The sequence below is a fragment of the Macrobrachium rosenbergii genome, chromosome 4 (assembly GCF_040412425.1).
Source record: "Macrobrachium rosenbergii isolate ZJJX-2024 chromosome 4, ASM4041242v1, whole genome shotgun sequence".
In the NCBI taxonomy this organism is placed as follows: domain Eukaryota; kingdom Metazoa; phylum Arthropoda; class Malacostraca; order Decapoda; family Palaemonidae; genus Macrobrachium; species Macrobrachium rosenbergii.
Window position 1 is genome coordinate 33,668,212 of NC_089744.1, and position 14,365 is coordinate 33,682,576.

At 46.6% G+C, this 14,365-nt stretch overlaps 1 protein-coding gene across 1 annotated transcript in view; it reads right to left on the reverse strand.

The window, feature by feature from the left end:
- Window positions 1–14,365, reverse strand: part of Rpt1 (26S proteasome regulatory subunit Rpt1) — a 51,926-nt gene that overhangs the window by 34,179 nt on the left and 3,382 nt on the right. The window contains exon 2 of the mRNA XM_067093543.1: window positions 456–493. Coding sequence (XP_066949644.1) covers window positions 456–493 — 38 coding nt within the window. The remainder of the gene's footprint in view (window positions 1–455; window positions 494–14,365) is intronic.

A 14,365-nucleotide genomic window follows, 5' to 3' on the forward strand; every position in this document is an offset into this window, starting at 1 on the left:
GATTTTTCAAAGGTGAAACTATTGAATATTACGATTTATGACCTGAGTGGTGGGAAGATCAAATTACAAATGAAGTGATGGAAAGATGTGGTATCTAGTGGCTGGAAAACAGACTGAGACAGTTTAGACCAGTGATGGAAAAGGATAAGGAACAAGTAATCAGAGTAGCAATAAGTATCTTCCATGAAGGGGGATAAATGAAGACCTAGACCTAGTGGGGTTCACGCAAAAAGTGCACAAGACAAAGTGGCCAAAGAAAATTGATTTCACACCTAATCTCACAAAGGAAAACCTGACAACATTTATAATGATGTGATTATGAACAAGATCATTTGGAATCAATGGGTTTCTCACACACAACATATGCTTTTGAAGCATTAAGATTTATGTAAGTGATCTTTGGAACCTCTGACAACCAAGTACAGTGTGTATTCAAATAAGCTATGAATACTTACATAAGTTTTCAACAGTGAGATGTCTGCCTCATCCAAAACTGAAAATAAAGAATGGATAAATGACAGCAGCACATTTCATGCAAATAAAAAATCATGACACAAATTTAAAGCCAAGACATAAAAATGATATTTTCATAATAAAATTATGTTTCATACATACTTACCAAGTAATTAGAGCTAAAGTACAGTATCTACCTCGCATGGCAATTTTTTTGAATTTTGCAGAAGTGCTCTTAATTGTTTTACCTAGGTGACAGACCTCGCCAACTATCAGGGAACACAGGAACAACTTGGCAGCCATTAAACAATTCCTTTACACCCTCATGTCCATGAGGGGAGGAGGGAGGGCTCTAATATAGTAATTAAATGATAAGTATATATGAAACTAATTTTATTATGAAAATACATTTCCATATTATGAAAAAAACATTTCCATATATGTAACTTACCAAGTAATTATTGAATGGAGGTGGGACACATGGACATAATATACTCCAAAACATTAAGGTATGATAAAGACTCTGAAATAGAATAATCTGCCAGCACTGAATGCAACGCTTGTCATTTCCTTGCCTGGTAAGAGAGCTACTGCAGGTAAATACAGGCAGTCCCCAGTTTATGATGGGGTTCCGTTTTTACGCTGCGTAGTAAACCGAAAGTCATTGTAAACCAAAAAATTGTTGAAAATCATTAAAAATCCTAAGAAAACCTTACTTTTAATGTTTTCAGGCACAATACGTCCCTTACTTCCATTCTTCAGTTGACCTACTGGAAGTGCAAATCTATCTTCACGTCTCACTATTTAAGGAAGTTGAAACAGTGTTTGAAAATTGCAGTACCTTGGGGCTATTATCAGTGGCTGGCATGATATTTGGGGAAGATTCATAAGAAGCACTCTTTTTCTCCTATTGTCTTTTCTCCTTGGTGTAGGGTTTCGAGTTTTGGGGAGCCTGGGGGTACAATGCTTCTGGAGTACCCACCAGTCTTAGTGGGTGGGTTGTGGTTTTTTCAGTGTAGGTGACAGTGTTGTCGGGTTGTATTTAATGTTGGTACTGCACCAGGCCAGTGTCACATGTGTATGGGTTGCTAGTCATCAGGCCTGTCCTCCACTGCAAGGCTCCACTTAAGTAGAGGCAACCCATGGCAATTTTCAAACACTTTCAATTTCCTTAAATAGTGAGACGTGAAGATAGATTTGCACTTCCAGTAGGTCGACTGAAGAATGGAAGTAAGGGACATATTGTGCCTGAAAGCCCAAAAGGTAGAGACTGCTCTAACATCATGAGCTTTCACTTTGAAAGTAGGCAAAATGTCCTCCTGAATCTGAGAGTGGGCCTCAGAAATTAAGTCTCTCAGGAGGAATGACAATGCATTCTTAGACAGAGGACGAGACGGGTTCTTAACCGAACACCAGAGATTACTGGATGGCCCTCTGATCTTTTGTCCTGCTCAGGTAATACCTCAGGGCTCTAACAGGACAAAGAGCTCTCTCTTCTTCTTCAGAGCCAAGGATGTCCATTAAATTCTTAATGGTAAATGAACGGGGCCAGGGCTTGGACGGGTTCTTGATCTTGGCTAAAAAACCTATGGTAAAGGAGCAAACTGCGTCTCCTCGGGAAAATCCTACCATTTTATCGAAGGCTTGACTCTCACTAATACACATAACAGTAGCCAAAGCCACAAGGAAGAGAGTCTTACAAGTGAGGTTCCTCAGAGAAGTGGAACAAAGGGGTTCAAAGGAGGGACCTGCCAGCCACTTCAACACTACATCCAGGTTCCAAGAGGCCAGATCGACCTTCCTCTAATTGGACGTATCAAAGGACTTGATGAGGTTGTTAAGATCCGAGTTTGGCAAAAGATCCAGGCCTCTATGTTTAAAAACTGAGCTAAACAGCTCCCCCTTAATGGTGGAGGATGACAAATTCCTAGAGCTCCTAGATAAAGGAGGAACTAAACAATTTGTGTTCTAGATGTCTCAGACGTTGTGCCTGAGACACCATCATCGGAAACTGCCCACTTAGCCTGGTAGCTGCGGCTAAAAGATTGACGCCTGCATCTTACAATAGCCTTTGCAGCTCCTCTTGAAAACTCTTTCGCTCTGACAAGCCTGTGGACAGTCTGAAGCATGTTAGCTGAGCAGACAACCCTTGGTGGTATCTCCAGAAGTGGGGTTGTTTGAGTAAAAATGGTTTTGGGGAAGGAGTCTTGGAAAGTCCACCATCAACCATAGAATGCCTGGGAACCACTCTTTCAGGGGCCAGAACGGGGTTATGAGGGTCACAGCTATGTTGTAATGAGATCGAAATTTGTTCAACACCTCTCTGACCATGTTGAAGGGCAGAAAAGCGTAAAGATCCAGATCGGACCAATCTTGCAGCATGGCGTCTGCTTCCCATGCTAGAGGGTCCGGGGCTGGAGAAAAAAAGAGAAGAAGGCGATAGTTCTTTGAGGTGGCAAACAGGTCTAATGTAGGCCTGCCCCATAGTCTCCAAAGATCCAGATAGACCATGGGATCCACGGTCCCCTCAGTGAGAAGGACCTGCTTCTGACAGCTCAGCTTGTCTGCCAAAATATTTAAGTTTTCCCTGAATAAATCGAGTGGCTAGAGTCACTTGATTTTGATCTGCCCAAAGGAGAAGATCCCTTGCTGCCTGGCAGAGAGAAAAGGGATGAGTGCCGCCTTGCTTTCACACATGTACGTTACGGCCGTGATATTGTCTGCACAAACTACCGCTGTCTTGTTGCAGACCATGGTCAAGAAAAACTGAAGTCCCAAGTGAACCATCTTCAGCTCTCTGACGTTTATGTGAAGGCTCTGTTATTCTGGGGACCACGTCCCGGAACTTCTTAGTTCCCCAGGAGGGCTCCCCAGCCTAGGTCTGAGGCGTCTGAGTAGAAGTCTAGGTCAGGGCTCAGACGATAAAGGGACTTTCCCTCCAAAAATCAGTTTTTAAAAGTAAATTGTATTTTTCATAACTATACAAACCTGAGGTCCTTAACATTAGGAATTACTTACGGCAAATCTGGACACAGCCGTTAAACTCTTGAACAAGGTGGTTAGGCAGTAACTAATGTCAGGTAAGCGGGGAATACCCGCCTGCCCGGATGTAAACATTCCAGTTTGCCTTTTGGTCCAGGTCCAGATTGAGGGGTGGCATGAGGCAGGCATAAAAATGTAATGTAAAGGACCTCAGGTTTGTATAGTTAGGAAAAATACAATTTACTTTTAAAAATTGTGATTTGTTCCGACACGATATACAAACCATCCATCCTTTACATTAGGAAGACTCGCTGGTTGGAGGGAGGAATCTGAGTGAGTCCCTTGAACTGACTAGAGTTCTGCATGCCTGGGCTACGCCTCCTGGTTGAAAGGGCAAGGGGGAGTACCGTGCCTCTGACATATTGATTGGAGTGTAGGAACTGCAAGATCAAATGTCAGATACTGGACCTTTTCGCATGAGTGAGGAAACGTAACTCATACAATATAGGCTGGGAAGAATCTAAGAGTCGGAGGCAGTAAGAAAAATGACATTTTTATAATAAAATAAGATTTTATATCATACTTACCTGTTGTTTACATATAGCTGTCATTCTCGATCTTGACAGAAGATTCAAAACTGGTGGTCCCGCTAATATATGGTCAGGTGATACGACTACCCTGCCCTCTACCGGGGTACCTGGATCCATTTCCATCAACAACTAATCATATTTTCTATGTCCCCTTGTCCCTTGCGGGGAGGCGGGTGGGAATGTTTTATATGTAAACAACAGGTAAGTATGATATAAAATCTTATTTTATTATAAAAATGTCATTTTTATACATGAACTTACCTGTTGTTTACATATAGCTGATTGCCACATTGAGGCGGTGGGCATGGACAGCTGTAAGTGTTAAATGGAAAAAACCTGAGATCATCAGGCTAAGAAAAAACGTCTTTACTTTGGATCCTTACCTGCTAAGGAAGCTGTTTTCTCAGTTACTGCCTCTGTAACCTGCTATCCTTAGTGCAACTGCGGGGCCTAGTAGCTCAGTCGCAGGTTGCCATATGGAGAAAGGTCTGTTGGCCCAGCCGTCTTCGACACAATCAACCAAAGCATATAATGCCCCTGCTCATGGCACAGTACCAAAGCATCCACCATCATATCACCCAACCATAAAAACTCACACCAACCTATTAAAATTAGACCTACTAGGCCATCTAACCTCTAAGGCTCTAGTAGTTGACCAAAAAGAAACTTCTGCACCCAAGGAAACTAAGGAGAGGATCTAGAGCCTCTGGTTTCCTTGCCCATCACTGTGTCAAACGCAATAAAGGGGCCCAACGTACTGCAGTCTTCATATGTGGTTTGGATCTGTCTCAGATAATGCGAGGCAAAAACAGACGAACATCTCCAATAAGTTGAACTTAGAATGTCCTTTAAAGCCATGTTCTTCTTGAAGGCTAAAGAAGTTGCAATAGCCCCTAATTTCATGAGGCCTCACTTTAACTAAGGGGAAATCCACATCCCTTAATTCCTTGTGTGCCTCCTGTATCAGTTCTTTCAAAAGGAAAGCAATCCCATTTTTAGATAGAGGGTTCTTGGGGTTCTTAGTTGAGCACCATAAAAAATCATGAGTTCCTCTTACATTTCTGGTCCTGTCCAGATAGAATTTCAATGCTCTGACCGGACAGAGAAGTCTCTCGTTTCCCTTCCACCCAAGGAGGATAGGCTAGCAATGGGAAATTCCCTTGGCCACGGATTACTAGGGTTTTCGTTCTTAGCTAGAAACCCAAGGTGAAGGAAACTACAGCCTTATCCGCACAAAAACCAACTCTTTTGTCCAAAGCATGAATCTCACTTACTCTCTTTGCCGAGGCCAGTGCCAAGAGAAAGAGAGTTTTCTTAGTTAGATTCCTAATGGAGCAGGAACTCAAAGGCTCAAAAGATTTGGAAGTAAGCCACTTTAGCACCACATCCAAATTCCAATGCGGCACACGAAGAGATTTGCCTTTAGTGGTAGCAAAGGATTTAAGGAGTTCTGCAATATCTTTGTCCGAGGAAAGGTCTATACCTCTATTCCTGAAAACTGCCGCCAGCATACTCCTATACCCCTTAATCGTGCTGACAGCCAATTTCTTCTCCTTGTGCAGAAACAAAAGAAAATCTGCCACCTGGCTTAGAGTCGTAGAAGTGGAAGACACTCCAGACTCGGAGCACCACTCCCTGAAGCGCCCACTTCGCTTGATAGACCTTTGTAGACGAGGGCCTGGTTGATCTAGCCATTGCCTGCGCCACTCTTCTAGAGAAGCCTCTCCTCCTGCAGAGTCGCTCGAGAGTCTGAACCCTGTCAGATTTAGATCTGACGGGTTCCTGTGGAACTTTCTGCTGTGCAACTGGCACAGAAGGTCTGATCTGAATGGCAACCTCCTTGGCCAATCCACTACTTTCTCCAGTAGCTCTGGAAACCATGATCTTCTTGGCCACCATGGAGCTATTAGGATCACTGACACACCTTTGTGTGCTCGAAACTTTTTCAAGACTTCTCCCAGCATCCTGAAGGGAGGGAATGCATAAAGGAAGAGACCCGACCAGTCCAGGAGCATGGCATCCACCGCTAATGCTTCTGGGTCTGGAACAGGAGAGCAAAAGAGAGGTAGTCTGCGGTTTTCCTCGTTGCAAACAGGTCTAGCATGGGAGTTCCCAAACCTTCCACAGGCCTTGGCAAACTTTCTGGTGGAGGGTCCATTCCGCCGGAATGACCTGGAGTGACCTGCTGAGGATATCTGCTCTTACGTTGAGAGCTCCCGGGATGAAGCGAGTTACTAGCTCTATGTTCTTGGTTGCCGCCCACAAAAGCAGGTCTTTTGTGATCTCAAACAGAGAGAAGGAGTGAGTGCCTCCTTGTTTCTTCACGCACGCCAGAGCTGTGGAGTTGTCCGAGTGCACTACTATCTTTTGTTTTCCACCAGAAGCAAGAAATGTTCCAAGGCTAGATGTATTGCCTTCAACTCTTTCGCATTTATGTGCCAGTCCCGTTGGGATGAAGACCAATTGCCTGACACTTGAAGATCCCCAATGTTGCTCCCCAACCCTCGTCTGAAGCGCCGGAGAACAACATCAGGTCTGGGTTCCTCTGTCTCAGCGACAAACCTCGATCTAGTTTGCTCCTGTCGTTCCACCACGACAGGTCTTGCTTTTTTCGAGTGGATAGAGGAAAAACAAACGAATCCGTGTCTTTCTTCCTGTTCCAGGTCTGCTGTAGGAAGAACTGAAGAGGTCTCATGTGTAGCCTCCCAGACTGACGAACATCTCTAGCGATGAGAGGGTGCCTAAAAGGCTCATCCATTCCTTGGCAGAACAAGTCTTGGCTGCCATCAGGTATCTCACTTTCAGCAGGCATTTCTCGATCCTTTGTGACGTCGGAAAACCTGAAAAGAACTGAGTTCATCCGAACTCCCAAATAAGTCAAGTCTTGAGATGGAGAGAGTTGTGACTTTGGAAGATTTACTATGAGTCCCAATTCGTCGGTAAGAGAAAGGGTCCTTTGTAGGTCCTTCATGCATTGGCCTTTGACGGAGACCGGATCAGCCAGTCGTCGAGGTAAAGGGAAATGTGAATTCCCTCTAAGTGAAGCCATTTCGCAATTGGAGCCATCGTCCTTGTGAAAACTTGTGGGGCTGTTGATAGGCCAAGCAAAGAGCCCTAAATTGAAAAGTCCTGCCTCTGAACACAAACCGTAGGAATTTCCTTGATCTCGGATGGATAGGTACATGAAAGTATGTGTCCTGGAGATCGAGGACACCATCCAGTCTCCTTCCTTCAGGAAATTGATAACCGACTGTGTGGTTTCCATCTTGAATGGTGTTTGAAGCACAAATTTGTTCAGGGCGCTTACGTCGAGGACTGGTCTCCATCCTCCTGACAATTTTGGAACCAGAAACAGACGGTTGTAGAACCCCGGAGATGAAGGTTCGAGGACTGTTTCTATGGCTCCCTTCTGAAGGAGGGAAGTAACTTCCTCCTCCAACACTACAAGTTTCTCTGAGTCCCTGGATGATACGTTGAAGTCTACTGGCGAAGACTTTAAAGGAGGACTCTCTGAGAAGGGAATGGTGTAGCCTTCTCTCAGAACGTTGATCACCCAGGGTTCTGCTCCCTTGGCCTCCCAAACTTGCCAGAACGACTTTAGTCTGGCTCCAACCGTCGCATGAAGGACCTTGAACTCATCGGTTGGTACCCCTAGCTTTCTGGGGATGAGAAGAGAATTTTCCTCTTCCTCTAGCACGGGAAAAGGGCCGAGAAGGAGTACGAGAAGGCCTAGAGGATACAGGGAAAGAAGGCTTGGGTACTACTGGAGAAGTCGAAAACCTGGGTCTTTTCAAGAGTGAGCCAGTAGGTCTTGAGTAGACTTCGCGAGAGAGCCTCCAAATTTCATTAACTATCGTGGCGGGAAAAAGGGATTCCTTAAACAAAGGAGCAAAAAGTAGAGCAGATTTCTGGTTCCTGGAGACTCCTCTCGCGACAAACGAAATCCAATGTGCTCTCTTCTTCAAAATGCCAGTAGCAGTCACTGAGGCAATTTCTGACGTTCCGTCCGTGATGGCCTTGTCCAGGCAGGCCAAAATAGCATCAAGATCCGTAGCAGTCTTGGGGGGAAGATCACAGACTTTCACTTTCCTGCTCAAGGCTCCTATAGACCAGTCAATAAAAGAAAAGATCTCCAAGATCCTATAGGAACTCTTCACCAGATGGTCAATTTCCAAGACGAGAAGCCGACTTTTGGATGAAGAAAAGCTGAGCGACGGGCAGAATCCACAAGGCTGGAGAAATCCCCTTGAGAGGAGGCAGAGTCTCCCAAGGAAAAGACTTCCCCAGTCTCATACCACAAACGAGACTTAAAAGACAGTTGAGAGGGAAAACAGAAAGATGTTTTACCCTGAGATCTTTTCATGCTCAACCATCCTTCTTGCCTTCGGAGAGCTCTTTTCGCTTGAAACAGACAGGACCAGCTTCAGAAATCTAGAGGAAGGAGGTTTAAAATCCTTGGCAAACTGCGAGTTGGAGACGAAGGGTAGCTGGAGCAAAGTCTTCTTGAAAATGTTCTTCAAAAAGTTGTAAGAGATGCTTAAAGTTGGACGTAGGAGCAGACGGAACATCATCTACTTCTGAAACATCGGAAACTGGGGAGAGAATCTCTGAAGCAGTTGGAGCACCGCGGATAGAAACATCTCCGGGAGCCAAACTTGCGTTATCCTCTTGAGTGTCGCCGAACGTCACGAGGCGCCAAGTGCCCGACCCGCGTCAAGCGTATCCGAAACATGAGCTTGAGAGGAGTCAGGAGCCTTAGAAGATCCGAGAGCCAAAGAGGCGCCAAAAACCACGGTAGCGCCAGAAGCGCAAACATTGTGCGCCTTGGAAACGTGTTGTGAGAGCGCTAAGCGCCAAAGTAGCGTCGGGAGTGCGGCGGTCGGGCAGAAGGGCGAAGTGGCGCCCAGGAGCGCGATCGAAGCGGCGCCAGGTGCGTGAGCGGGAGCAGAGACTGGAGCCTCAGTTGCAGAAGGATCCTGAAGTGCTGGTGCTTTAAAACCTTCGAAAAGTCTCAAAATCTTGTCCAATTTGTCCTCTTGCGAAGGGAGGCAGGAACCGGAGGCATAAAAGCCGACTTGGGATCCAACGGGAAGGAAGCCGCTACTTGCATGCTAACAGGAGAGGATCAGGCGCCGCGCTTACGATCCGTAGAACGTACATCCGGACTGCCTGAAGAAGAAGAGATCTCTGGGCTATCCCCAAAAGCTACAAGACGGAAGAGGAGAACGTGCCAAAAGTTTCTTGATAGGAACTTGACTTGGAGAGGAAGCTCTGCGTCTCTTCAGCGGCCTACTAGACTCTGATTGCTTCCAACTCCTCCTCACGCGAAACAGAAGCACAAGAAGACACTTCGCATCGCTTTTACTATGGCGAGCTGCAACAGCCTGGGACGCAACAGGACTGTTAGAGGGAGCAACTGCTCGTGAGCAGACCCCACTCGCCTCCCCTTCGGCTTTCGGCATGTCTTCTCCCTGAGCCCTGGGAGCCGGACAGAGGCCTAGACCTAGGAGCAAGAGGGGGACGAACAGTCACCTCCTCCACAACACTTCGATGTCTAGACATCGCACTCACATCCTGGCCAATCTTCTCTATCGCAAAGAAAAGAGCCGAAATCTTACCATCAAATTCTGCCCGAAGGTCTGACACGGTAGTGGGTTCGGAAACAACAGGTTCCGGGGCAGGAATAGGAACAGGAGGGGTAACAGGAACAGAACAAGAGGCAATACTACTACTCTGGGAGGAACTTCTGAGCCGAAGCCTTACGTGCCCTATCTTTACTTAATTTTGCCTGATATTTAGCCAACTTTTGCCAATCAAGCACAGACAAAGACGAACATTCATCACATCTATCCAGATTCGTGCACAATTTCCCTCTACAGTTAGAGCAAGAAGAGTGAGGCTCTATGTTAGACCGAGACATTCGAGTTTTACAACCCCAGAATATCTAATTTGAGATCCTGAATCAGACATAACCAGAAAAAATCTCAACCAAAGCCAAAAACAAGCCAGAACCGTCAACAAAAGTGGGTACTTCACCAAAGAAATATCGAAAAGCACCGATGAATTTCCTGAAGAGGAGCAGACGACTAGTCGCCATCCCCGACAGAGAAAATATGATTAGTTGTTGATGGAAATGGATCCAGGTACCCGGTAGAGGGCGGGGTAGTCGTATCACCTGACCATATATTAGCGGGACCGCCAGTTTTGAATTTTCTGTCGAGATCGAGAATTACAGCTATATGTAAACAACAGGTAAGTTCATGTATAAAAACCTGAGATAGGGTTTCCCTTATTGCATGTTTCCTTCCTCCCCTTGCTAGAAGGAGTGGAATTGCTTCCATGATTCTAAAAGAAAAATAGAACAGGTGCTTGATGTGTAGCCTTACCGCATGAGATGCCAGATCCAGCAAGTATCAGTTTGAGTCCTATTCTCATCCCGAAGGAGGAGAACGAGGAAGGAGGAGGAGGAGAGGCCAGTCACTCTCGGTATCCTTCTCACTTCCAGAACCAACACCTTAGGCGACATGCTACTAGTCCTCTTGAAGGAGCCGGGTAAGAAAACACAACCTGTTGAGCAGCCACCACAGGACCAAGGAAAAAAGGTTCCAAGGGCCTGTGGGCAACACCACAGGAAGAAGACAAGAGTGTGGTCTATGAGACCACATCTTGCTTCCAGACCGACAGAAACATCCGGAATGCAAGGGATGGACCAAGCCATTGACTTCGTGAGCTCTCGGGTGGAAAGTACTAGTATCGTCATAGACAGCTGCCAAGTACCTCCTTCGATCACTTCACGAAGCCAGGAGAAAGATGTGTCCTTAGACACTTCTTCCTTGGGAGAGATGGTACTGGCGAAAATGTCGACAACATCCAGGTTAGGAATGTCGAGCCTTTTCGGAAAGTACCAGTTTCCTAATAGGACAAGGTAATGATTGATCTGGATCACTGATACAAAGTCCAAGGAGGAGGGGAACAAGGACTCGAACCCGACAATAGATGCTGATGGATTCGGAGTCAACTTATGATATCCGAGAAGGAGTCAAGGAATTGATCCCCTTCACCTGTTCTTCCATCTTCTATGCCAAGGCTGGAGCAAGATGAGAGATGGTCTAAGAGGGCACAAATCTGTCCAACAACTCTCGTAAGGGCACGTGCAGAGCATGGGACAGGAACCCTAAACGAGAGTCACATGCCACCCAGGGAACAGTTCCCTGGGACAGCAAGACTGAAGAAGCTTTTCATCCGTAGCTAAATCTCGACTGAGGAGAAGAAGGCTACTTCAGATAGAAGACTAGGTCGCAAGGACCTACGTTCTTTACAACTGAAACGGAGTGAAGCAACCCTCAGCGGAGAAGACGAGGAAGTCCAGACTTGAAGAGAGACTCTGACCAGAGAAGAAGTTCCGTCAACAACACCAACCAGTGAAGACGGATCCAGTCCCTGGCACAGTGTTGCAGAGGACTTCAAGAGATAGCCAGCTATATCCGCTGCTGCTCAGCAAGAAAGCCTATGCTTGCAAGCTGGAAGGTCTCCTAGTCCTGGAGACACAGGAATGCACTGCCTGAAGAACAGTTTCTTGTGTAGCTGTACAGGAGGTTGGGTCAAGGAGAACTCTTCTTGATGCCTCGGAGGTAGAGCTATCAGGTCGGGCGAAAGGCGAAGTCTTCCAGCATTTGTCTATAACTTGGGGTGAGCAATGCTTGTGAACCCCTAGCGAAACAGACAAATACAGAGGGAAAACATAGATATCGATTTTTCCCGAAAAGACACCATTCCTCACCATAGCAGCCCCTGGACCTAGTACAAAGGAGCCAGAAAATTACAGACTTTGTTGTGCCGGGAGGCAAAAGAAAGACGGTAGGGATCTCTCAGTTGAGCAGTCTTTTCCTGAATCTTTGTGAGGAAGAGTGAAGAGCATGTTCCGTCCCGATCACTCAAACCCAAGGCCGAGCTCGCCTACCAATACATCCCCACTAGGAATATATCTGGCTAATTGAGCTATCAAGTGCACTATACAACTCTCGAGTACCTGCAAATGTCAACAGATGAAACAGGAGGAAAAAAAAAAATTCCCTCTTGTTTGTCGACGTATGTCACTACTGTGGTTTTGTTGCCACTGAGTGTCGCAAAACTCATCTTGAATTCTCGGAGGGCCAAAGAGCTGCCTTGAGTTCAGGATGTTGATGAGAAGGTACTACAGTAATTGTCTTGGTCACACACCTTCAAGACAAAGTCTTATAGGTGTGCACCTATTCCTTGATCAGTGAATCCAGAAGTAGACACATGATGTGAGGAGAATATGCAAGCATGTTTCGAAGGTTCCTTCAATCAAGCATTAGCCTAACTCTTTCCTCATACTTTGAAGAGGAAAGAAGGATGAAGGACTGGAAGCAAACCTCCTTCATTCTCCACCATGGGGAAGCTTCTGCAAGATGACAGGATACCAAAACAATTAGCTCTAGCCAGGCTGGCATTTCCTGAATTGGGAGCATGGGAGAGGAAGCGGGATGGAAGTTTGATGAAAGGAACTGCTGAGACCCAAGGAAAATAGATACTTCTCCCGAAGGAATCCATTCCCAGGTCTTGGCAATGGCACTGCCAGCTCCAGAGACTCGATAAGTATCATTTCATCCAGGAATCTCCAGTAGGAGAACTTCCACTCGGTAGATACTTCTCTCTCTATTCCCTTCTGTCCTCCTCCCTTATGGAAAAGAGGGTGGAAAGAGAGACAGTTATGCACACTTTCCTAGAAGGGAAGAAGAGGGCTATGTGTTCCATGATCTTCTTCCAAAGCCTGGGACTTCTTAGGAGTTGAGGAGGGCTGGCTTGAACTTAAGGTCGAGCCGAGATGACTATGACCAAAAGGTCTTGGCCATTGTCCAAAGGACAAGGCAGTGCCCTGGTATGAATCTTGATTACTGCAGTATCTGGCAAATCTCTGAAAGAAAAAGGCAGAACCAGGTAAAGGTTCATTCCTAAGGGTCAAGCCAACTCGGGACTTATGAAACTGGAGATCCCAATTGGGACAAAGTCCTTCTTCTTAGCACCAGAAATGCCCACAGATTGCCGTCTTGTATAGGAAGACCCACCCCTGGACAGGACCAGTCTCCAGAAGGCAGGGTTCTTTCCAAGAATGGTCACATCTAAGGAGAGAAAACCTAAAAGTGAAGGATCCAAGACTGCCACCTCTCACTGTGGAAAAGAATACCTTTCATGGCAAGGAAAAGCAGAGAGAGAACCCACTCCAGGTGAAGCAGAGTCAGAACAACCTGCAGTCATCAAGACCCTTCGAGGCAAGAAGAATTCGTACTCTGTCGAGGCAGGGGAGGAGCTTAGTGTCTCAACCTGAATGAATGAACTTGTCCAAAGAAAAGTATTCATCTGGTCAAGAATGCTCTCGCAAGTAAGGACCGTGGTGACCCACGAAACTCTCAGCCCCTTTGGGAACTGCAAGGGTTGTGAGTGATGAAGGTTATTCATTGGGGGTGCCGTGGTCCTGTCCTGGGGATCCTTGCGCTGACAAATCAGAGCGAAATTCTACGAGAAACAAGAGCGATCACAACTTGAAGAGGAAGACCTTCGCTCCTTCTGAAGCGTGAAACTCCTGTACCTCTCTCCTTGGAGGGAGATCTTGACAGATCCCAAGAAACCCTCCTTGGCTACCCGGTTGTACTACGAGACACCAAAACATGCCAGGCAGCCGAACTCCGAAGAAAGACAAATTCGTTGGAGCTCTCTCTGTCTGTCTCCCACCTCTCGGAACAACCAAGAGGAAAAGAGGACAGGTGAGAAGAAAGAGTACCCCTATTTGTCCTGCCATAAAGACCGCAGGAGAGGCGGACCGTGAGCGATAACCAACCAAAGGAGATTATTGCCACATGGGGGAAGAGGAATGCTTGTGCCATGACAAAGCGCTTTTCTGGGAAGAGCAGAAAGTTCACTCGAACAGTGCCCAGAACCCGATTTGGAAAGACCCGAGCGGGGCCAAGCCGAGCAGCACCAAACCAAGCCGATCATGCGAATGCGATCCATGTGTGGTAAGCGGTGGACTGGGAGGCAAGCGGGGTGAGCTGAGCCTGTCTCGTAAATGCAACCAGGGGCTGGGCAGGGCGAGCAAGCCAAGCAAGTTGATTGCGCAAACCCAATCGAAACTGGACAGGGAGGAACTCGTCTGCCGTGAACTAGTACCAATTTCCCGAACTCTAAACTCCTCCGAGGCCGAGGCCCCTCAAGAAGAAAGTTTAAAGGGAAATTCTGCCTGCTATCCTGCATGCTCAAGCCCTAAGGTTCAAGACATGAGGATGAAACCCGGCCAAGCAACTGAAGCAGCTGGTGGGCCG